This window comes from Diorhabda sublineata, chromosome 2 (assembly GCF_026230105.1).
Source record: "Diorhabda sublineata isolate icDioSubl1.1 chromosome 2, icDioSubl1.1, whole genome shotgun sequence".
Taxonomy (NCBI): domain Eukaryota; kingdom Metazoa; phylum Arthropoda; class Insecta; order Coleoptera; family Chrysomelidae; genus Diorhabda; species Diorhabda sublineata.
The window spans coordinates 40,923,231-40,947,828 of NC_079475.1; the positions used below are offsets into that span (position 1 = coordinate 40,923,231).

A 24,598-nucleotide genomic window follows, 5' to 3' on the forward strand; every position below is an offset into this window, starting at 1 on the left:
CTTGTATCACCATCACTTGTCAAATATATTCGGCAGCATTGATTTATGACGATTTATGTGATTCTTTCAGACAAGTCTTTTTTATTATACGCTATATTGGTGGTCCGAATATCGAAAGCAAAAAAATAGAATACAAAATGAGTGCTACTAACATAATAAGACCCCGTGGACAAATAATATCAATGCCAATCGGTTGAATTTCTATTCGGTTTTGATGTACGTTGTTCTGATTGAATAAAGAATGATACAAACCAATCAATAGTGAGTTTCGTCTTTTATTTATTCATGAGAATGCGAAAGCTGTGTATAGGAAAGTGTGGTTATGTATAAAGAATAGCAACAAATTACATTGACTTTAACATAAATAAACGTAAACGAAAAACATGTAAAAACTTGTATGAAGCGTTGTTAAAGGCTTACCGTACGCATTATCGCTAGTATCATAGTCGTAAGCATTGTCCAGCACGAGCTCTTCTACGTAAGCATGGCAAAGGAAAAGGATAAAAAGCAGGTTAGAAGTTTGAGGTAGCCGAAATTTTTTTGATTCACATTATCAACTATTTACAATTTTTGCATAAATATGTTCGTGAAATGTTCAAAATGTGCGTCATAATTAAAAATATACGAGGATTAGGGCATAAGTTATAGCAACTATTTTGAGATATGACTTTATTGCTTTTCAAAATATTCCACATTCCGATTAAGGTACTTCCGAAACATGTGGTTTAAATGCATCAACCGCTTGTTCAGGTATAGAAAAACGTTGATTCGATGTTTTGACTATTCGAAAACGTTTTTTATCGAACCGATGTGTGAGATTGGTTTCCCCAAATTTTGCGAACACTTCTGGTAAACAAATGCTGATGTCTCATTCGGAATTAACCGTTCTAAGTAAGGCGATTCTGGACGACCTTCGCGGGATTCATCCTGTAGCGATTGAGGTCGGAAAACCGGCGCAACGCGGTGATTCGAGATGGTGATTGATCACCAAAAGTCGAAGCGGCATTTTTTCTAAAGCTGTGATCCATCAGGTGATCCGATTCACATATAGTGCAGCAGATACCGAAGGTGATTGTATTCACAGTAAGGTCACTGTAGTAGGAAACTACTTGGAGGGATTTAAGACCCAGGTTTGTCAAATTTATGTCTCAATCCTCGTACTTAATCACAAAATTTTTATAGAAAAAAAAACAACGAAATAAATGAAGAAATTGATGATTCGCGTACATAAAAGTTTGATAATGAATAAAGTATTTGAAAACGAATAAAATTAATTATATAAAATCATTTCACGAACATTTTTTTGATAATATTTTTAGAGGTTTTTGAAGCCTACTAAATTTTAAGCTGCAGCAATTTTTTTTTAAATTTCCTCAAGTTGATACAAACTTTTCTCATTTTCAATCATAATAATTTGAATTAATAAGATGTTCTGGGACATACAGAATGGAGCAAAAAAAGTAAAAAATGCCCAATTAGTTTTGAAAAATTATTTCGAACGGGAATCAATACTAAAAACGAATGTATAGTTTCTTAGTTTGAACAGATTGATGATTCATTAAAAAAATCTGTTCAAAAGTAATTTTTTATAGGTTATGGGACGTCTACTATACAGGGTGTTAAGGCGATACCGTCTCTAGAATGAATAAAATGTATCAGCTTTGAAAATATGGCGTTACGAACATTTTTCTACTGAGCAAACCCCAGTTTTACCTTTTTTGAAACACTCTGTATATTTATATAGTTTTTATTTTGAAGTACGAAAGGATTTCAGCAGGATATGAGGAATGAAATCATTTTTCATCCAGGATCTTATATTTTCTTGCAAACAAAAGTAAAAAGGGTATTATTTGACGTTTCTATTATTATCTTTCAACCCTTCGCGAAAGAAATGAAAAATGATCATTAATTACCTTCAAAAACATACAGTTTTACCGGCGTGTTGGAAATTAAAGGTCCTTTTTATCTTTAAGGATAAATAGTGTCCTAAATAATTCCACCACTAACTTATATGAATGTTTTCCGATTTTTGGTGGAATAATCAAAGCTAAATCTAATATGATATTATTCTAAGGGGAGGTTTAATTAATTTTTACCTTGTGGACAAGGAATACAATCTTTTGTTCTTCTAATAGCGGATCCTTGACAAGTTTTACCTCCGTTACTTGGGGCGGGATTCGTACAAGTTCTCGTACTCATCTTTCCAGCTGCGAGGGTTGCTCCGGGACAACGACAATCCTGCCACGAAGACCAAGAAGACCATCCCCCATTCACTGAAACAATAGAAAAATGTTCGATAAATTGTTTTATAATGTTTCGAGAATCCCCTCGTAATATTTCGACGGCCGTATATCAAATTTGAGAATAAATTACAACCGTATTATGCCGACATGTTGAACATACTTTAAAGAAATCCTTGTTAAGACAATGGCTGACCAGCCCTCCTGCTGTCTGCGCTCTTTTTTTTTTCTTCGAAGAGGGACAAAAAGTTCGAGATGTTTTGTTGTGACAGTCCGTATTTAACGATGGTTTAATGTAAATGTTTTTTGGTCTTGTACAGGAAAAAAGTTGACTTGTCGTCGACGATATGTTGAATGGGCTGCTTGACTTTATTTATGAGGGGCTTTATTCGAAAAATCGTATTTTTTCTGTGAGAGAATATTGAAAAAGTACGTTGATATTTTTATTTGTATCGGAAACTATTCCAATTTTCAAATTCATTTCTATTTACGAGGATCGTTCCATAAGTACCTGGCCCAACAAAGAAAACATTTCCTTACAGCTCCTTACACTTTTCCCAGCCATCAACTGCTGAAAACACCTCTCCGTTGTTGGAAAATCGAGCTATTTATTCGAGGGTGCTAAATCTGGCGAATAGGATGCATGAGGTAGCTATACTTTAAATGCTGGATTTCTTCGCTCAAAATTTCTCATAATACTCCTTTTTCAACGATAATTATCCCACGCTCATCCCAAAAAACCGACGCTCTAACCTTGTCGGTAAATGGAACAGTCTTTGCCTTCTTTGGAACCAGGTCCTCAGTTTTCAGTCCATTGTTTTGATTGTTCTTTCGTTTCACTTGTAAAGTGATGGACCCACGTTCCATCCATGGTTATTTCTGTCGCAGGAAAATCGAACAATCTTTAGATATTGAAATTGCCGATAACAAATTTTCAGTTTCAGGTTAATCAAATTAACCCAATGATAATAACTTTGTCACCAACCAAGGTGTGTCTGTTATACGCAGACTTTCAGCCTTTTATGTCACTATTTAAAATAAATGACTCGTATCCAGAGCTGGACAGTACTAAAGCATTCAAAGTATTCATTATCAATACTACAATCAGTCGATTTATTTGGAAATTTATGAAGTTAAAAATCATCATTGACAAAACGCATCTTCACTTTTTTTAGCTGTACTAAAATGCCAGGAATTTTTCTCGTTCTTTCCCAAAACGAATAACGTAGAATTATGTAATATAACAATGAATCAACTGCAGCTACTGTAACCGAGATAACAAACTAAGACCACACACAAAAAACAAACTAATAAAAGGAAAACAAAACGACGAAAAGAAATTGTAAACAAAAGCAACAGGTAGGACGAGATGCGGGCTTCCATATGCAGATATAAACTGTTTATCGCAATCCAGATCAAAATTCAACAATATATTTAGTTAATGGTTCAAAAACAGTGGCGGTACTGGATGGTTTTTATAAACCGACATGTTTTTTTATACAGGAAGCACGTTATCTAATATTATAGGTCAAAAAGTTGGGCTTTTCCTGTTTTTAAATGATGCTAAATAACCATCATTCTACTGCAACAACTTTTTATGATTTTTCGATTGTGTTAATCATATTTGAATCAATAAAACAAGTCAAACTTTCCCAACAGAAGTCAGCTTATAAGAATTGATACAACGATGTCTTCTTGCTAGCCAATAGAATGTGAAGTGGCTCAAGGTTCAGTACTGAACCCTTCTGTTTATCAACGACATTGCCTACTTAGACGCCAGTAGTAAAATATATCTATATCAGTTTCTATTGGAGCAATTCTGATCCCGTGGCGTATTTAGTAACCTAATATCCCTTAAATCATGTTTCTAAAACGTTTTGTATAGAATAATACCACCATGGACTTCGTTGTTAGGGCTTGTTGTAAACAGTTCCTTCCAAATGGGAAAAGGACTGAACTTATTCATCTCTACAACAGTTTATTATGCCCTTATTGAGTCGATATGCCCTTTCCTTGTGTCGAGATTCAAAATACTGACTCTTCCTTCTATAATCATCGTCAAATTCGTTTATTTAATTCGTAAGCACGCTTCTCCACGTTCAGAATTAGTTAAAGGCTCAATACTTTACAAAGCAAAATAATGCACAATCATTTACCGATTGATTGTATATTCACCGGAAAGTGCCTCATTCTATTTTGAAATTTGAGGTGCAATTAAATTTTTTGTTACATAGGCAGTTCAGGAACCATTTCAAAGTTTTTGAATCACACGAATTAGCAAGACCAGGCCCCACGGAAAGAAACCACGCGATAGAATTTAATGATTTTTATTTTAGTTGATCAAACAGTGTTATGAGAGTGTGAGCTTTCCATATTCAAGTTTGTTTCGTGGTTGTACGGTTTATTAGGACTTCGGTAAGCTTCTAATTCTTTATTTTTATTCACTGAGTCCGATTTGTATCAAGAAATCACGTTGCGCTACTGATTGTAGTTACAGAATTCCAATGTGAAGCTTTCAAGATAGTTATCAAAATATTCCAGAGTGGTTTTCTCGGAGGCGACCCACAGCCCCCCGTTTATTAACGATAAAACTAAGTTATCTGGATTAATTAAGTATTTATCTTTGGTGAAGAGATTCTTGTACAAACCGCCGTATAAATGTTTCAAATGCGTCCAAAAGATTTATTTCGAGATAAAAGTGTCTTGAATACATTTCGAAATGAAATAAAAATGTTTTTGGGAATTCGTTAAAATCTAGTTTAATCAACTAAACAAGAATTTAATAAGCTACATTATTGGTGTATAAAAACGTTCAAATTCTAGCGTTAAAATATTGCTGTTTTACATTTTTATATTGGATTTACTTTATTAAATACTACTTCTGATATAAACACTCCTCCTACTTGGTTTAATGCGAATTTCCTCTAAAAACTTTGATTGTCATCATCTCTTTTAGTCCAAGAAGGAATTTATTAATTTTTCTTGCAGAATTTTTAACATTCATGCGAAAAGAATTAATCACCTTAGCTTTCTCTCCCTAGTTCAACCCCTTTCTCATTTTTCTATTTTCACAGCAGATTGTATAATCAAAAAACGTTCTTTTCGTTTTTCTTCGTCTTCAAATCCTTCTTCAAATTAGTTAACTGCTTCATGAGTTGTATCAGCAAGGAAAAGACAATTGACTGGATCCCAGGATCCAACAGAAAATTTATCTTTTTACACTACAACTACACCAACGCTCACAATTATACTGTCTGAGGCGCGTTTCGATAACCAAGTTATCGTCTTCAGAGACTGAAGTTGAACTGTTTAATTTAGAGTGTTTATAATAATTATTTTTGTTTTTTTTAATTATTTCCAATAATCTATTGATTATATAACTTTTAGTTTTGAGCTGTCACTAATGGGAAAATTTGAAAAAATACGATTCAGAAACAAAGCGTTGAATTTCCGCTGAAATAAAATATAATCGAATCTCCGCAGGACAAGAAAAAGAATGTTGAGTGAATAAAACAATCACAAAGGACAATGGAACCGGCACAAACTTTATGTATAAGACTTTTATATCGTCGAACAGGACCGGGATTAAAAAATTGTCAAAAATACAGATTAAGACGTCTTATAAAAGTGTGCTCACAAAATACGACCAAAATAGTTCAAGGACGAACCATAACGGTGTAGTTGGTTAGGTATTCGTTGCTTAATTTCCAACACGGAGATCGGAGGTTCGAATCCTCTGTCGAAGGAAAGTTTCGGGGAATTTAGAACCGCACAACCAATTGAATATTGTTCAAAAATATAAAAATGTATCAATAATAAATTCTACATAAAAGTTTTGGACTTATTTTTTAATTTATATTGATACCGAGTCCATTTCTGTACTCACCGTATAGGTTTTTAAAAGTGAGGTTGGAACACACGGTGAAGTTGGCGGATTAAAGTAGAAACAATCGACAAACACAAAGAAGGATTGTTAGAAAGAAAAAGTGGACTTTTTAAAAGTTTAATTCAAAGACTTAGTTTCGTTTTGATTCCAACATTCTGTTACCGCAAATTGGATGAAGTTAGGAAACTTGGGATATCCACCGATTTCGGTAGACTGTGTTAACATTCCACGATTGAATATTCATTTACTTTAGTCCCCAGTTTTAACAAATAAACGCTTTTCAGTTCAATTCTTCATCCAGGATATCCTTTTAATAAAAGTTATTCACAAACATTCGTTATTATTTATCTATCGATTTATTATTTATACTTTCTCCGGATAAATCCATCTGCCACAGCCGAGACATCAACAACAAAAAAAAAAAAAAATAATGAGAACCACCGAGATGGAAAAGATTCTGGAGGAATCACGTAGAAAGAATGCCAAAGTGGGCTAAAACAGCTGGAGTTAAGCTTCTCAGGAAGATCCAAGAAGATGGCCTGGTCCTATGGAAATTTGCCACATTTGTTTAATCTTGCTTTATCTGAGTAATGGGTTGATTGTTCTTGTGTTTATTGAGCATCTTCTGCGTTTGGTACTCGCAGTAATGTATTGAAAAGACAGAACTTGTTGGCCTCTGTATGAATATTCCTTACGAAAGGGTATTTCGTCGGAGTTTGGGCCCATTTGTAGACTACCAAACGCGCCAACCAGTGTGATCTTTCCGTGCTTGTAAAGTCCACAACAAGTTGTTTTTTTCCACGCTTGGTGATCTCTTCTACACCAGTTATTATTCTCCTCGACGTGTCTATAAATTCGGTTAGAAATACAAGTTGTAAGTATCTTAAAGAAAGTGATCCTTGGGAGCAAAAATCATACCAGAGCTTTTGGATATTTTGGAGTACGTCAGTGATATTATTTGGTGTGAAATCGTCTCTTCGGATGCTTTCCAATCAACGGTTATTTCTTGGTTTTTCAACGTTGACCATAAGTAAGTTGGTATTGTGGAAGATTATGTAGATAAATGTCCCAAAAGTTGTTTAAAATGGACTACTAGTATTCTACGTACGTACCCGGTAATATAAATATAGTTTGGATAAGAAACGATATAAAAGAATAATGTCTGAATATCATGACATGTCTGTTACAATAGCAGAGGTTGAAGATTAATACCATCGCTATGAGAATCAATTTAGGTACTATAATATATTTGATCGTGACTGCACACCATTCCTAGGTACCTACGTGAATGTACCACGTTGTCTTTTTGGTCTGGTACTCACAAATCTTCTGACACAGGTTAATTAGTGAACAAGAGATTGATTCGACGTTGGTACGATTGCTTTGTAGTACCGAATCGGTAACGTATAATGGGAACCTTTTTCTTGGGAATAAAAGTGGAATTAAAAATAGCGATTACGAGGTTAAATGTCGTGGTTTTTTATTTTGTATAACAATGTATAGGTAGATATTTGGAAAATGTATGGATTTTTCATATTTTTAGTGAAATTAAAACTCAAGTTATAGAACCAGGAAATAAACTTCGATTTTTTGTAATTTTTTTTGGTTTTTTGAGATTATTTCAATACTAGATATAACAAAATTCTGAATAAATTAATATCAAATCCATTTTTCCAAATAAACATCTATAAAAACGTTTTAAAAAGTTAGATAAAAAAAAATAAAGCTTGCATCAATTTTTCCAGGGGTTTTCTGATATTTATTATTGGAAAATGAGCTTTAAATCAATTTTTTCTAATTTCTTCAAAATTAAGTGTTAAGCAACGAGATTTATACAAATTTTCCAGATTTTTACATATTTTTCTTAATAGAATGTAGCAAAAAGTGGACCCTCACCGTTTTTTTTCACTTTTTTTTTGAGATTTATTGTAGAAAAATGTACCTTACATAATTTTTTTTGAGATTGAATGGAATTAATATCATTTTTTTTTAATTTCACAGATTTCTTTCAGTTTTTTCAAAATTTATTGTTGAAAAATGTACCTCACATCAATTTTTTCGGATTTCTCCCAGTTTTTTTTTGAGTTTTTACGTAAAAAATTAAACTAACATCAATTTTTTCAGAAGTTTTGCATATTTTTGTTAGAATTATTGCTAAAAAATAAACTTTATTCCAATTTATTTTATACAATAATGTACTGAAAGATATTTGGGAAATTTATAGATTTTTCATATTTTTAGTGAAACTAGAACTCAGGTTATAGAACCAGGAAATAAACTTCGATTTTTTGTGGTTTTTTTTCGGTTTTTTGAGATTATTTCAATACTAGATATAACAAAATTCTGAATAAATTAATATCAAGTCCATTTTTCCAAATAAACATCTATAAAAACGTTTTAAAAAGTTAGATAAAATAATTTTTCAATAATAAATTTTGAAAAAACTGAAAACAACCCAAAAAAATTGAAACACAGAACCTTACAACAAATGCTTCGCAATGTTTTTCAGTTTTTTCAGAATTTATTATAGAAAAATAAAACTTGCATCAATTTTTTCAGGGGGTTTCTGAGATTTAATATTGGAAAATGAGCTTTAAATCAATTTTTTCTAATTTCTTCAAAATTAAGTATTAAGCAGCGAGATTTATACCAATTATCCGGATTTTTACATTTTTTTTTTTAATAGAATGTAGCAAAGTGAACTCACACCATTTTTTTCAATTTTTTTGAAATTTATTGTTGAAAAATGTACCTCACATAAATTTTTTCGGATTTCTCCCAGTTTTTTTTGAGTTTTTACGTAAAAACTTTAACTAACATTAATTTTTTAAGAAGTTTTGCATATTTTTATTAGAATTATTGCTAAAAAATAAATTTTACTCCAATTTATTATATACCACAATGTACAGATAGATATTTGGGAAATTTATAGATTTTTCATATTTTTAGTAAAATTAAAACTCAGGTTATGGAGCCAGAAAATTAACGTCGATTTTTTGTGAATTTTTTTCGGTTTTTTGAGATTGTTTTAATGCCAACTATAACAAAAACTCTCAAAATTTCGAAAAAAGTAATGTCAAGTTCAGTTTTCCAACAATACATCTTGAAAAACGCTTTAAAAAGTTGGATAAAATCATTTTTCAATAATAAATTTTTAAAAAATTTAAAAAAAGTTAAACACTGAACTTTACAACAATTGTTTCGCAATGTTTTTTAGTATTTTCAGAATTTATTATATACAGAAAAATGCAGCTTGCATCAATTCTTTCAAAGTTTTTTTGTTTTTTTGAAATTTAATATTGGAAAATGAGCTAAATCAATTTTTTCTAATTTCTTCAAAATTAAGTGTTGAGCAACGAGATTTGTACCAATTTTCCGGATTTTTTCATATTTTTTTTGATATGGAATGTAGCAAAGTGGACCCACACCATTTTTTTCAGTTTTTTTTTAGATTTATTGTAGAAACATGGGTATTTACATAATTTTTTAAGATTGAATTCTGAAAAATGAAATTAATATCATTTTTATAGATTTTACGGATTTCTTTTAGTTTTTTCGGGATTTATTTTAAAAAATGTACGTCGCATCAATTTTTTCAGATTTTTCTCAATTTTTTTGGTATGAAATATAGAAAAGTAATTTTCACAACATTTTTTTCAGTTTTTTTTGAGATTCATAGTAGAAAAATGGTATTTACATAATTTTTTTGAGATTGAAAGCTGAAAAATGAAATTAATATCATTTATTTAGATTTTACGGATTTCTTTTAGTTTTTTCAGGATTTATTGTTAAAAAATGTACTTTACATTAATTTTTCGGGATTTTTCTCAATTTTTTGGTGATTTATTATAGAAAAATGAAACTAACATCAATTTTTTCAGAAGTTTTTCTTATTTTTTATTAGAATTATTGCTAAAAAGTGAACTTCACTATAATTTATTTGGAATTCAAAAGTTTTTCGATATTTTTGGATTCAAGTTTCTTGCTATTTGTTGATCCATTGATCCAAGTTGATCCAATTTTTTCGTTTTTTTTTAATTTTTTTCAAGATGTTGGAAAATGTACCTTAAATAAAGTTTTTCGGATTTTTCTCAATTTTTTTGATATAAAATGTAGAAAAGTGAATTTCACACCATTTTTTTTAGTTTTTTTCAGGATTTATTGTTAAAAAAAGTATCTTACGTCAATTTTTTGGGATTTCTCTCAGTTTTTTTGAGATTTATTATTAAAAAATGAAACTAAACATTAATTTTTTCAGTTTCAAGTTTTCATATTTTTTGTTAGAATTATTGCTAAAAAATAAACTTTACGCTAATTCTTTTGGATCTCAAAAGTTTTTTGATATGATTCCTTTGTCAATTTTTTCGGATTTCTTCAAAATTAAGTGTTGAGCAACGAGATTTGTACCAATTTTCCGGATTGTTTCATATATTTTTTGATATGGAATGTAGCAAAGTGGACCCACACAATTTTTTTCAATTTTTTTGAGATTTATTGTTAAAAAATGTACCTCACATCAATTTTTTCGGATTTCTCTCAATCTTATTCATATGAAATGTAGAAAAGTGAATTTCACACGAATTTCTTTTCAGTTTTTTAGAGATCTCTTATAAAAAAATGAAACTAAACATTAATTTTTTCAGTTTCAAGTTTTCATATTTTTTATTAGAATTATTGCTAAAAAATAAACTGTACTCTAATTCTTTTGGATCTCAAGAGTTTTTTGATATGATTCCTTTATCAATTTTTTCGGATTTATTCTAGTTTTTTTGAGAAATGAACTTTACAATATTTTTTTTTTGGTTTTTTCAGTTTATTCGAGTTTTTTGATAATAAAATGAACTTTACATCATTTTTCTCAACTTTTTTCATTTTCTTGAATCTCTTTTGTTGAAAAACTACCCTCATCATAATTTTTTCGAAATTTCTAAGGCTTTTTTTGAAATTTATTCTTGAATAATAAACGTGTTTTTTGATATTTGTTGGTCCATTGAAAGTTGATCCAATTTTTTTCGATTTTCTTATTGTTTTTTTCAAGATGTTGAAAAATGTACCTTACATCAGTATTTTGGTTTCTTTAAGAGTTTTTTGAGATTTATTATGGAAAAATTGAACTTACATAAATTTTTTTGGATTTCTCAAAGTTTATTTGATATTTATTATTGAAAAATGAACTTTTTTCGAAAATTTTTCGTTTTCTTGAAATTTTTCTGTTGAAAATTCACCATTACCTCAGTTTTTTCAGAATTTTCCCCAGAATATCCAAAAATTTACGATTGGAACATCAATTTTAACTCAAGTTTAAACTCACAAAAATGTAAACATAAACTTTATTGAACTTTGATCCAGATGAATGAATTCTACACCAAGACAGAGGATGACAAGTTTTTTGTTTATGATGTCAGCTCCTGCCATGTCTCTTATGTCACCTGTCAAATTTATACGTAGATCTGACATTTAGATTGATTTTAATACTCGTATAAATAAAATGTTTGCCATTAAAAGAAACTGAGGATAAGTCACGTGAATATTATCCTAAATTTCATGAAATAATTTGTTGGTTGTATATAAAAACTGCCGTTGATGCATGAAGGTAACTTCGTTAGAAGTTTCTAAAAGAAGCAGATCCAATTATTTTCTCAATCAAATTTCGAGTGAATTTAGAAAAATTAAGTTTATCAGCTTCTAATTTAGTTCCAATTATTTTTCGAGTTAATTCTACCGCTAACTTCAAACAATTCCATCCGTTAATAATGTATAGCAAACACAAGGAACTTCTGAATGGTGTCTCGAAATTTAAAAGGAAATCTGATATTATTATCTCACATCTTTTCGCGATTTTCTTTGTCTTTCAACTTAAGAAGAAACAAAATGAGATTTAGACGTAATTGGATTAATGTCAGACCGTTGTTCCGGTTTTATTTTCGAATATATAATTTAATGTTTTCAGTACAATTTTTAATAAAATTCCAATTACTAATCACGTTAAAAATTACCCTAAAAAGTTTTTTAATGCAGAAATATTGAACAAAAACGTTCAACGAGAATATTGGACATACGCGGAGATTGTAAAAATTATGAACTGAAGAACATTAACTGCAACAATTCATCAAATTTGTGATGCAATCAAAAATAAAAATATATCGGTAGTTTCGTAATAAAAAAATGCTCTGAATAAATCAGTTGACCGTGATCTCGAACATTTCACGATCGTTTATTTCAATAAAAATCGTCTTGCGCATTTCAATAGCATTTATTTCAAGTGCATTTTCCGAATTAGCATATCCACGGCCAATTTTCTAAATTGGCAGTAACAATAAACGGCAAACCTAGTTTTAGTTTGGCGGATAGTGGTCGCGTCCTTGATTAAATTAAATGCTTCATTTGTTTGTTTTTTTTTGCGACAGTGCCGTACGCTACAAAAAAAGACACGATTCATTCTATTTTGAACAAATTATTCGAAGCTGTAAACGCTGATAAAGAAACTGTTGGAAAAAATTTTGGTTGGAAAAGTTGGTGCCAAATAATCTGTCTCCTGACCAAAAGCTTTTGCCTCAGATGTCCTTGAAAGTTAGAGAAAGATCTATTTGAGTCCATGGAAGCGGTAAAGCAAAAAACGACAGAACTCCTGAAGGTGGTAACCAAAGAGAAGATTAGTTTCGTGGTCCCAATCTTCAAAAGATAATTTGAGTAAAGTAACTTTAGATATTTGAAAAAAATTGTTAGAAAGGTCCAAGCTTGGCTTGATAAACATTTTACTTCAAACAATCAACTGTTGAGAAATGGAAGGTTAAGTTTGAAAGGATGAAAACAACAAAAAAAGCTCACAAAATAATCGGGGAGGTTAATTGACATAGCTTAGACCCTAAATATATCAAAGGCATTTGTTCAAAGTGGGTGCTGCGTGAGTTAACCAAAAACAAGATTTCAATGTCACAATAAATGACACAAAACTGTCAAAACAATACTAGTCATAAAAACATCATCTAAATCATAGAATAAATTTTGTTTTTATTACTTCAACTAACTAAAAATAATATTTTTTGAATCAGTTTTTTCAAATACCACAAATTCCTTTCAATTAAATTATGTTATTTCGATAATATTCAAATTGTAAAACTTCGAAGTACGCCTCTGTTTAACTCTGACATAACATCAATCTGCTCAATCATTTTTCGCAAATAGCATCCTGCAAATCAGTCAAGTGACGACCAAAATTTCATTCGTGATGGATCGAACCGATATAAACGGCAACATAAAAATAACCAAAGCGACAAATAGTACTTTAGAACTAACCGATGAAGTTGCTTCCGATTCTTACGACAAAAGTACGAACACGTCTTTAACATTCAAAAATAAAAAAGAAGATATCGATAGTGATGGTTATAAGGTACCAGAAGAACCTGAAACAAACCGAAGGATATGCAGTAGTACTAGCGAAACTGACAGATTCGTCAATAATAGTGTCATTGATGATAAAGGCGCTGTCGAAAGTTCTTTTGAAGATCCTGTTCCTCCGGTTAAAATGAAAAGAAAGAAACACACGTTGAAGAGAAGTAGTACCACTTTATCAGATACAAGAATCATAAATAGAGGGTGAGTACGTTAAAATTCCTTGCTGTGTGAATTAAATTAAAGTTTATCGTGTTTCAAATATTCATTAGTTTCAATATCTTCACTAATATTTATGTTACAGTTTTTTTTATTTATCATTTAATCTTATTTTTGTGTATTCTCTTCATTTATTACATTATCTTTGAATAAATCTTCGTTTAACGTGGGTTTCCTCGATATTTTTTTGGAAAATTGTGTTTTTTAGAATATATACTAATGAAATATGAAATTTTAGTTAACACTATTAAAATTTTCGATTGCTTCGTCAGGTAGATCTTTCTTTGAGTCATTGTTGTAGTAGATTTTGTATTCTCCGCAAAGTTTCATCATTAATTTTATCAACATCTTCGTTAGGAAGCTTGAGTATTGCTCTGTCTTTAGTTTTTTTCTTCCAAACAGGAACGTTAGTCTCGTAGATGTTGTCGTTATCTTTGTCAAATGTCGTGTCAAAAAAGCTGTCAAAATATCTAAATTAAACGTCAACCGCACGTCACCGACTTGTTTTCTATTTTAAACGATCCTTTTCTGTTAGCAAAATGTTCAGTTGGTTGGGCAAAGTACCCGAAGTACGGCCGGAATGTTACGAAAACGTCGTGGACGGTTTGAAGGCTATCTACAAAAATAAGATGTTACCTTTGGAACAACATTATCTGTTTCATGAATTCCATTCGCCGCCTCTTAACGACGCCGATTTCGACGCTAAACCCATGATTCTATTAGTAGGACAATATTCTACAGGGAAAACCACTTTTATCAAATATTTGTTGGAGAGAGATTTTCCTGGAATGAGGATCGGACCGGAACCTACCACGGATAGGTTAGTAAAAAGTTGTTCAGTACGTATAAAATGATATTTGTTCTTGATAAATCGTCTTGATTAGATTTATTATCAAAAGTGATATAAAATGAAGACGATGTATCAGGTAAAACATATTAGAAGGTCTAAGAGATGTTGAGTAACTTTGTAATCGAGTGAAAAAATGTTTTTACCTCAGATTTTTTTCTAACAAGTCTTTCTGAATGATCTTCATTTTTATTGCGTTTACGTCTATCTGACGCAAGTCTCGATCGGTGTTACCAACCTAACCTCTCAAAATTCCCTTTCTAGAGCGCGAAATTCGAATTAAACCCCAATTCGAGGATGGGATTTTTGTTGTTGAAACTAATGTTAGAAAAAGCAAAAAACCGAGATAAAATCTTTCAAATTTAGTGTGGTAACATGTTGTAGCCCTTTTAACGAGACTTCTCACATATAATACGGGTTGAAATACATTGATTAGGGGTTGAAAAACATAAATAGTGTCCTGAAACATCACGCAAAGTTTATTTTAAACCTACAAATGTTTTTTTTTTTTCAACTTTCTTGATGTTTTAATTTCATTTTATTGAATATACGTCGTTTGTAACATAATTTTTGGTTAAAGAAAAGGCTCGAAAAAAATGTAAAATAGAATTTACATGAGAAACGACAATTTTGTTATTTGTGACGAGAAATTGAGATAAAAAAAACCGATCGAATCAGCAATGATTTTATGAAAAATGATTTTTTCATGAATCCTGACAAAGCAACATTTTTATTTTAGTCTCCATTTAAATTTAATTTTTCGAAATCAATTCTTTTTAAGAAATTGTTTAGTACAAAGTATTATCAGCCCTTTTTGATAATTATATATGATCTAAATCGAAAATAAACATCTTAAAATAGCTACGATTTCATAAATATTTCACTAAGTACAATTTTATCTATCTGACGCAAGTCTCGATCGGTGTTACCAACCTAACCTCTCAAAATTCCCTTTCTAGAGCGCGAAATTCGAATTAAACCCCAATTCGAGGATGGGATTTTTGTTGTTGAAACTAATGTTAGAAAAAGCAAAAAACCGAAATAAAATCTTTCAAATTTAGTGTGGTAACATGTTGTAGCCCTTTTAACGAGACTTCTCACATATAATACAGGTTGAAATACATTGATTAGGGGTTGAAAAACATAAATAGTGTCCTGAAACATCACGCAAAGTTTATTTTAAACCTACAAATGTTTTTTTTTCAACTTTCTTGATGTTTTAATTTCATTTTATTGAATTTCGACAATAAGTGGTAGTTTTCACCCCTCAAAATAATTTGGACATATTTGCATAGGTTAGATTTTGAAGTGAAGGGTAAATAAAACTTGATTCCAAAATTTCACGCAAATCCACGCGGAATTTTGAGGTTATATAATATTTTTACTATCGTTCACTGGACTATTGCATTAATGCGCATTTCCTAATGGTAAATTGTTTCAAAATCATAGAATTAGTTAAATTATTCAACATGAAATATAACAATCTCCAAATTGGGCCAAATTGAGCTATTAAGAAATATTTGAACCAATTTGTGATCTGTTATGTAAATTTTCATTAATATTATTAATTGTGTTAATAAAAAATAATAATTCGTTATTAAATTTATAAATAAACAAGATATTGGTAATTATCTCGATAAAAAAACTTTCACGAGAGTGAATTATTCAACACGACAGTTGGAGTAAGCCGTCTCCAACGTTTTAAACTGTTAGATGTCATGTCATGTCACTGGAGATTGACATATTGACATATCAGTGTTGCCATACGTCAAAACTTGAGAAGTAACCCTCGTATTTATGATTCTCCAGATTTCGAATACATATTTTATTGATTTAAGTTCAATATTCTCATGTTTTAAGTGGGAAAAATTTTAAATTATGGATAATATTATTATTTATAGGTTCATAGCGGTTATGTATTCAGAAACAGAAGGTGTTATACCCGGAAACGCTCTCGTAGTGGATCCTAAGAAACAATTTAGACCTTTATCATCGTTCGGAAACGCATTTCTAAATAGATTTCAGTGTTCTCTAGTGAAATCGTCAGTATTAAAAGGTGTGTCTATAATCGATACACCCGGTATATTATCTGGTAAGTATCATTTAAAAAAAAAACTGTTTTAAGTTAGAATTGGACAAAATTGGAAATGGAAATTCGAGGCTAATGAATTTTTTTCATACATCAATCCACTTCTCTTTTTCTTTTCGTTTACATCCAATTTTTTACCCGGGAATTTTCAATTTCGACAAACATTTCGGTATTATTTTCATTATAATAGCAACCACAACAAAAAAAAGTAGACTTTGAGTATTTCCTTGTGCCCTTGCGTATTTTTCAACGTTATTTAGTTATGACGACCCATATTTCAGAGTGATTTCGACCTATATATCAAGTGGATGCCTTCGTAAATCACAGGTCCCCGTATGTTGAAGCTTTTATCTTATAGTACAGTCGAATTAGGCTTTTTTCAAAAGAAAATTGATACGTTTTTTATCGCGGAAAATGGGGGTGATAACTTTTGGTTGAATTGTTTATTTCGTTCTTTGAATAGTCAAAAAATATTCCTCATTTCGCGAAAAAACTACAACTCGGATGGACTTTATTGGAAAATTCTACAAATTTAGATATTATTCATTAAATTTTGTCGATTATTTACGTCGCCAATTGTTAAAAAAGAATGAGATTTTTGATTTTTTGCAAGAAAAGTTTGCAGATTCCTCTAGGTCTTTCCACGGCGAATAAAGTGATGTACGAGGGTTGTTGTTTAAGTTTTGAGATAGAGAAATCGAAACAAATATTTATAATTTGATATTTTTTTTCAAAATATTCTCCATTTTACATGGAACCCACAAAGCATGCGGTTTGAACTTTTTAACCGCTTTTTTCAGTATTTTTTTATTGAACCAATGGACACGAGCTTTTTTATGAGCTTTTGTCAAATTATACGGTATCCAATGCGAACTAATCTTTTCAAGAAACAATTTTGATGCAATGCCCAATCTCACGGTATGTTTTTTTTTGGAAAACCAACCGATTTTGGACGATATTAACAAAATTATTTAGATGTTGGTTCAAACCACTATCTTGACGACTATGAAGGGGTGAATCGTATTTGTATAGAATTTTTTTTCGTTTATACATGGAAAAACGAAACCTAGGGACGAACTTTAGATACATTAACTCGAAAATAACGAAAATATTTGTTGTGGTTCTCTTATTTCATATTTAAACAAATGAAGTCGTAAAAACAGATATCTTTTTACCCCAAAAAAAATATAATCCTCTGACAATTACCGGAAAGAATATGCAAAGGAAACATAAATCCGGATTTCCGACTTGGAAAAGGACCTAACTGTAGACGCCCCCATCGGGTAAAGGTGTCTTATAAATGGCCTTTCCGTTCTTTCGCCGGCCGTAAAGGACTAATACTTGGGGTTGGATTTGGCGGAAAAAATTGGACCTGTTACAGGATTTTGGAATACTCCAAAAGGAAAAAGTGCAAAGAAAAATACGTCGTTTGTAAGATATTTTTTGGTTAAAGAAAAGGCTCGAAAAAAGTGTAAAATAGAATTTACATAAGAAACGACAATTTTGTTATTTGCGACGAGAAATTGAGAAAAAAAACCGATCGAATCAGCAATGATTTTATGAAAAGTGATTTTTTCATGAATCCTGACAAACCAACATTTTTATTTTAGTCTCCATTTAAAGTTAATTTTTCGAAATCAATTCTTTTTTAAGAAATAGTTTAGTACAAAGTATTATCTGCCCTTTTTGATAATTACATAACATTTTACAGTAGCTACGATTTCATAAATATTTCACCAAGTACAATTTTATTGTTTTTATTATCAATTTCCTTGTTTTTGCCTTATTTAGCTAAAATTATGGCTCCCAATTTCATGCCCAATGATAATTTTTTAACCAAAATTAATATTTTTTTAACAATATTTTTATTTCATTTCGGTTTTAGATGATAAGTCGGTTTTCGGAATCGATATTCGTTCGAGAGATCGATTTAACAAAGTAGGCAACCGTATATACAGTTCTGTATAACGTATTGCCTACATTCTGCGAGAATTTACAGTAGCTACGACGTCATAGACATTTTCTATTGCCTTTAATTTCAATTTTTGGTCAGTTTTTCCTCGTTTAGATAAAATTACGATCCCAATTTTCATTCTGTACAATAAATCTGTAGGTAATTCTATTTTCGGAATCGATATTCGTTCGAAAGATCGATTTAACAAAGTAGGCAACCGTATATACAGTTTAGTATAACGTATTGCCTACATTTTGCGAGAATTTACAGTAGCTACGACTTCATAGACATTTTCTATTGCCTTTGATTTCCATTTTTGGTCAGTTTTTCCTCGTTTAGATACAATTACGATCCCAATTTTCATTCTGTACGGTAAATCTGTAGGTAATTCTATTTTCGGAATCGATATTCGTTCGAAAGATCGATTTAACAAAGTAGGCAACCGTATATACAGTTTAGTATAACGTATTGCATACATTCTGCGAGAATTTACAGTAGCTACGACTTCATAGACATTTTCTATTGCCTTTGATTTCCATTTTTGGTCAGTTTTTCCTCGTTTAGATACAATTACGATCCCAATTTTCATTCTGTACGGTAAATCTGTAGGTAATTCTATTTTCGGAATCGATATTCGTTCGAAAGATCGATTTAACAAAGTAGGCAACCGTATATACAGTTTAGTATAACGTATTGCATACATTCTGCGAGAATTTACAGTAGCTACGACTTCATAGACATTTTCTATTGCCTTTGATTTCCATTTTTGGTCAGTTTTTCCTCGTTTAGATACAATTACGATCCCAATTTTCATTCTGTACGGTAAATCTGTAGGTAATTCTATTTTCGGAATCGATATTCGTTCGAAAGATCGATTTAACAAAGTAGGCAACCGTATATACAGTTTAGTATAACGTATTGCATACATTCTGCGAGAATTTACAGTAGCTACGACTTCATAGACATTTTCTATTGCCTTTGATTTCCATTTTTGGTCAGTTTTTCCTCGTTTAGATACAATTACGATCCCAATTTTCATTCTGTACGGTAAATCTGTAGGTAATTCTATTTTCGGAATCGATATTCGTTCGAAAGATCGATTTAACAAAGTAGGCAACCGTATATACAGTTTAGTATAACGTATTGCATACATTCTGCGAGAATTTACAGTAGCTACGACTTCATAGACATTTTCTATTGCCTTTGATTTCCATTTTTGGTCAGTTTTTCCTCGTTTAGATACAATTACGATCCCAATTTTCATTCTGTACGGTAAATCTGTAGGTAATTCTATTTTCGGAATCGATATTCGTTCGAAAGATCGATTTAACAAAGTAGGCAACCGTATATACAGTTTAGTATAACGTATTGCATACATTCTGCGAGAATTTACAGTAGCTACGACTTCATAGACATTTTCTATTGCCTTTGATTTCCATTTTTGGTCAGTTTTTCCTCGTTTAGATACAATTACGATCCCAATTTTCATTCTGTACGGTAAATCTGTAGGTAATTCTAATTTCGGAATCGATATTCGTTCGAAAGATCGATTTAACAAAGTAGGCAACAGCATATACAGTTTAGTATAACGTATTGCCTACATTTTGCGAGAATTTACAGTAGCTACGACTTCATAGACATTTTCTATTGCCTTTGATTTCCATTTTTGGTCAGTTTTTCCTCGTTTAGATAAAATTACGATCCCAATTTTCATTCTGTACGGTAAATCTGTAGGTAATTCTATTTTCGGAATCGATATTCGTTCGAAAGATCGATTTAACAAAGTAGGCAACCGTATATACAGTTTAGTATAACGTATTGCCTACATTTTGCGAGAATTTACAGTAGCTACGACTTCATAGACATTTTCTATTGCCTTTGATTTCCATTTTTGGTCAGTTTTTCCTCGTTTAGATAAAATTACGATCCCAATTTTCATTCTGTACGGTAAATCTGTAGGTAATTGTATTTTCGGAATCGATATTCGTTCGAAAGATCGATTTAACAAAGTAGGCAACCGTATATACAGTTTAGTATAACGTATTGCATACATTCTGCGAGAATTTACAGTAGCTACGACTTCATAGACATTTTCTATTGCCTTTGATTTCCATTTTTGGTCAGTTTTTCCTCGTTTAGATAAAATTACGATCCCAATTTTCATTCTGTACGGTAAATCTGTAGGTAATTCTATTTTCGGAATCGATATTCGTTCGAAAGATCGATTTAACAAAGTAGGCAACCGTATATACAGTTTAGTATAACGTATTGCATACATTCTGCGAGAATTTACAGTAGCTACGACTTCATAGACATTTTCTATTGCCTTTGATTTCCATTTTTGGTCAGTTTTTCCTCGTTTAGATACAATTACGATCCCAATTTTCATTCTGTACGGTAAATCTGTAGGTAATTCTAATTTCGGAATCGATATTCGTTCGAAAGATCGATTTAACAAAGTAGGCAACAGCATATACAGTTTAGTATAACGTATTGCCTACATTTTGCGAGAATTTACAGTGGCTACGACTTCATAGACATTTTCTATTGCGTTCAATTTCCATTTTTGATCAGTTTTTCCTCGTTTAGATAAAATTACGATCCCAATTTTCATTCTGTACGGTAAATCTGTAGGTAATTCTATTTTCGGAATCGATATTCGTTCGAAAGATCGATTTAACAAAGTAGGCAACCGTATATACAGTTTAGTATAACGTATTGCATACATTCTGCGAGAATTTACAGTAGCTACGACTTCATAGACATTTTCTATTGCCTTTGATTTCCATTTTTGGTCAGTTTTTCCTCGTTTAGATACAATTACGATCCCAATTTTCATTCTGTACGGTAAATCTGTAGGTAATTCTAATTTCGGAATCGATATTCGTTCGAAAGATCGATTTAACAAAGTAGGCAACAGCATATACAGTTTAGTATAACGTATTGCCTACATTTTGCGAGAATTTACAGTAGCTACGACTTCATAGACATTTTCTATTGCCTTTGATTTCCATTTTTGGTCAGTTTTTCCTCGTTTAGATAAAATTACGATCCCAATTTTCATTCTGTACGGTAAATCTGTAGGTAATTCTATTTTCGGAATCGATATTCGTTCGAAAGATCGATTTAACAAAGTAGGCAACCGTATATACAGTTTAGTATAACGTATTGCCTACATTTTGCGAGAATTTACAGTAGCTACGACTTCATAGACATTTTCTATTGCCTTTGATTTCCATTTTTGGTCAGTTTTTCCTCGTTTAGATAAAATTACGATCCCAATTTTCATTCTGTACGGTAAATCTGTAGGTAATTGTATTTTCGGAATCGATATTCGTTCGAAAGATCGATTTAACAAAGTAGGCAACCGTATATACAGTTTAGTATAACGTATTGCATACATTCTGCGAGAATTTACAGTAGCTACGACTTCATAGACATTTTCTATTGCCTTTGATTTCCATTTTTGGTCAGTTTTTCCTCGTTTAGATAAAATTACGATCCCAATTTTCATTCTGTACGGTAAATCTGTAGGTAATTCTATTTTCGGAATCGATATTCGTTCGAAAGATCGATTTAACAAAGTAGGCAACCGTATATACAGTTTAGTATAACGTATTGCCTACATTTTGCGAGAATTTACAGTAGCTACGACTTCATAGACATTTTCTATTGCCTTTGATTTCCATTTTTGGTCAGTTTTTCCTCGTTTAGATAAAATTACGATCCCAATTTTCATTCTGTACGGTAAATCTGTAGGTAATTGTATTTTCGGAATCGATATTCGTTCGAAAGATCGATTTAACAAAGTAGGCAACCTTATATACAGTTTAGTATAACGTATTGCATACATTCTGCGAGAATTTACAGTAGCTACGACTTCATAGACATTTTCTATTGCCTTTGATTTCCATTTTTGGTCAGTTTTTCCTCGTTTAGATAAAATTACGATCCCAATTTTCATTCTGTACGGTAAATCTGTAGGTAATTCTATTTTCGGAATCGATATTCGTTCGAAAGATCGATTTAACAAAGTAGGCAACCGTATATACAGTTTAGTATAACGTATTGCATACATTCTGCGAGAATTTACAGTAGCTACGACTTCATAGACATTTTCTATTGCCTTTGATTTCCATTTTTGGTCAGTTTTTCCTCGTTTAGATACAATTACGATCCCAATTTTCATTCTGTACGGTAAATCTGTAGGTAATTCTAATTTCGGAATCGATATTCGTTCGAAAGATCGATTTAACAAAGTAGGCAACAGCATATACAGTTTAGTATAACGTATTGCCTACATTTTGCGAGAATTTACAGTAGCTACGACTTCATAGACATTTTCTATTGCCTTTGATTTCCATTTTTGGTCAGTTTTTCCTCGTTTAGATAAAATTACGATCCCAATTTTCATTCTGTACGGTAAATCTGTAGGTAATTCTATTTTCGGAATCGATATTCGTTCGAAAGATCGATTTAACAAAGTAGGCAACCGTATATACAGTTTAGTATAACGTATTGCCTACATTTTGCGAGAATTTACAGTAGCTACGACTTCATAGACATTTTCTATTGCCTTTGATTTCCATTTTTGGTCAGTTTTTCCTCGTTTAGATAAAATTACGATCCCAATTTTCATTCTGTACGGTAAATCTGTAGGTAATTGTATTTTCGGAATCGATATTCGTTCGAAAGATCGATTTAACAAAGTAGGCAACCGTATATACAGTTTAGTATAACGTATTGCATACATTCTGCGAGAATTTACAGTAGCTACGACTTCATAGACATTTTCTATTGCCTTTGATTTCCATTTTTGGTCAGTTTTTCCTCGTTTAGATAAAATTACGATCCCAATTTTCATTCTGTACGGTAAATCTGTAGGTAATTCTAATTTCGGAATCGATATTCGTTCGAAAGATCGATTTAACAAAGTAGGCAACAGCATATACAGTTTAGTATAACGTATTGCCTACATTTTGCGAGAATTTACAGTAGCTACGACTTCATAGACATTTTCTATTGCCTTTGATTTCCATTTTTGGTCAGTTTTTCCTCGTTTAGATAAAATTACGATCCCAATTTTCATTCTGTACGGTAAATCTGTAGGTAATTCTATTTTCGGAATCGATATTCGTTCGAAAGATCGATTTAACAAAGTAGGCAACCGTATATACAGTTTAGTATAACGTATTGCCTACATTTTGCGAGAATTTACAGTAGCTACGACTTCATAGACATTTTCTATTGCCTTTGATTTCCATTTTTGGTCAGTTTTTCCTCGTTTAGATAAAATTACGATCCCAATTTTCATTCTGTACGGTAAATCTGTAGGTAATTGTATTTTCGGAATCGATATTCGTTCGAAAGATCGATTTAACAAAGTAGGCAACCGTATATACAGTTTAGTATAACGTATTGCATACATTATGCGAGAATTTACAGTAGCTACGACTTCATAGACATTTTCTATTGCCTTTGATTTCCATTTTTGGTCAGTTTTTCCTCGTTTAGATAAAATTACGATCCCAATTTTCATTCTGTACGGTAAATCTGTAGGTAATTCTATTTTCGGAATCGATATTCGTTCGAAAGATCGATTTAACAAAGTAGGCAACCGTATATACAGTTTAGTATAACGTATTGCATACATTTTGCGAGAATTTACAGTGGCTACGACTTCATAGACATTTTCTATTGCGTTCAATTTCCATTTTTGATCAGTTTTTCCTCGTTTAGATAAAATTACGATCCCAATTTTCATTCTGTACGGTAACTCTGTAGGTAATTCTAATTTCGGAATCGATATTCAGATGCTGAGATTTCATGTGAATTGTCGAATGGTTTCTTTTTGAGTTTACTCAGTATGATTTAGCCGTTTTCTCCACTAAATATTTTTTTTTATAGTTGAAATTTTGTTTTTTTTTTAGAAGTTTTGCTACTTTCTCGTCAATATCATTGTTTCCTTTTA

The 24,598-nt window shown here is 31.3% G+C and overlaps 2 protein-coding genes across 5 annotated transcripts in view; one reads left to right on the top strand and one right to left on the bottom strand.

Annotated features, from left to right (window-relative positions):
- LOC130453213 (netrin receptor UNC5C) overlaps positions 1 to 24,598 on the bottom strand; it is a 327,846-nt gene that overhangs the window by 93,442 nt on the left and 209,806 nt on the right. The window contains exons 5-6 of one of the 2 annotated variants that reach the window (XM_056792837.1): positions 2,097 to 2,273; positions 421 to 474 (exon numbers count right to left, since the gene is read on the bottom strand). In XM_056792837.1, coding sequence (XP_056648815.1) covers positions 421 to 474; positions 2,097 to 2,273 — 231 coding nt within the window. The remainder of the gene's footprint in view (positions 1 to 420; positions 475 to 2,096; positions 2,274 to 24,598) is intronic. The other variant, XM_056792838.1, reaches the window with a different exon arrangement.
- The window catches only part of LOC130453215 (EH domain-containing protein 1-like), a 31,086-nt gene continuing 19,661 nt past the window's right edge, over positions 13,174 to 24,598 (top strand). For all 3 annotated transcript variants that reach the window (XM_056792840.1, XM_056792839.1, XM_056792841.1), the window contains exons 1-3: positions 13,174 to 13,722; positions 14,273 to 14,557; positions 16,486 to 16,676. In XM_056792840.1, the coding sequence (XP_056648818.1) occupies positions 13,355 to 13,722; positions 14,273 to 14,557; positions 16,486 to 16,676 (844 nt within the window). In that variant the 5' untranslated portion in view covers positions 13,174 to 13,354. The remainder of the gene's footprint in view (positions 13,723 to 14,272; positions 14,558 to 16,485; positions 16,677 to 24,598) is intronic.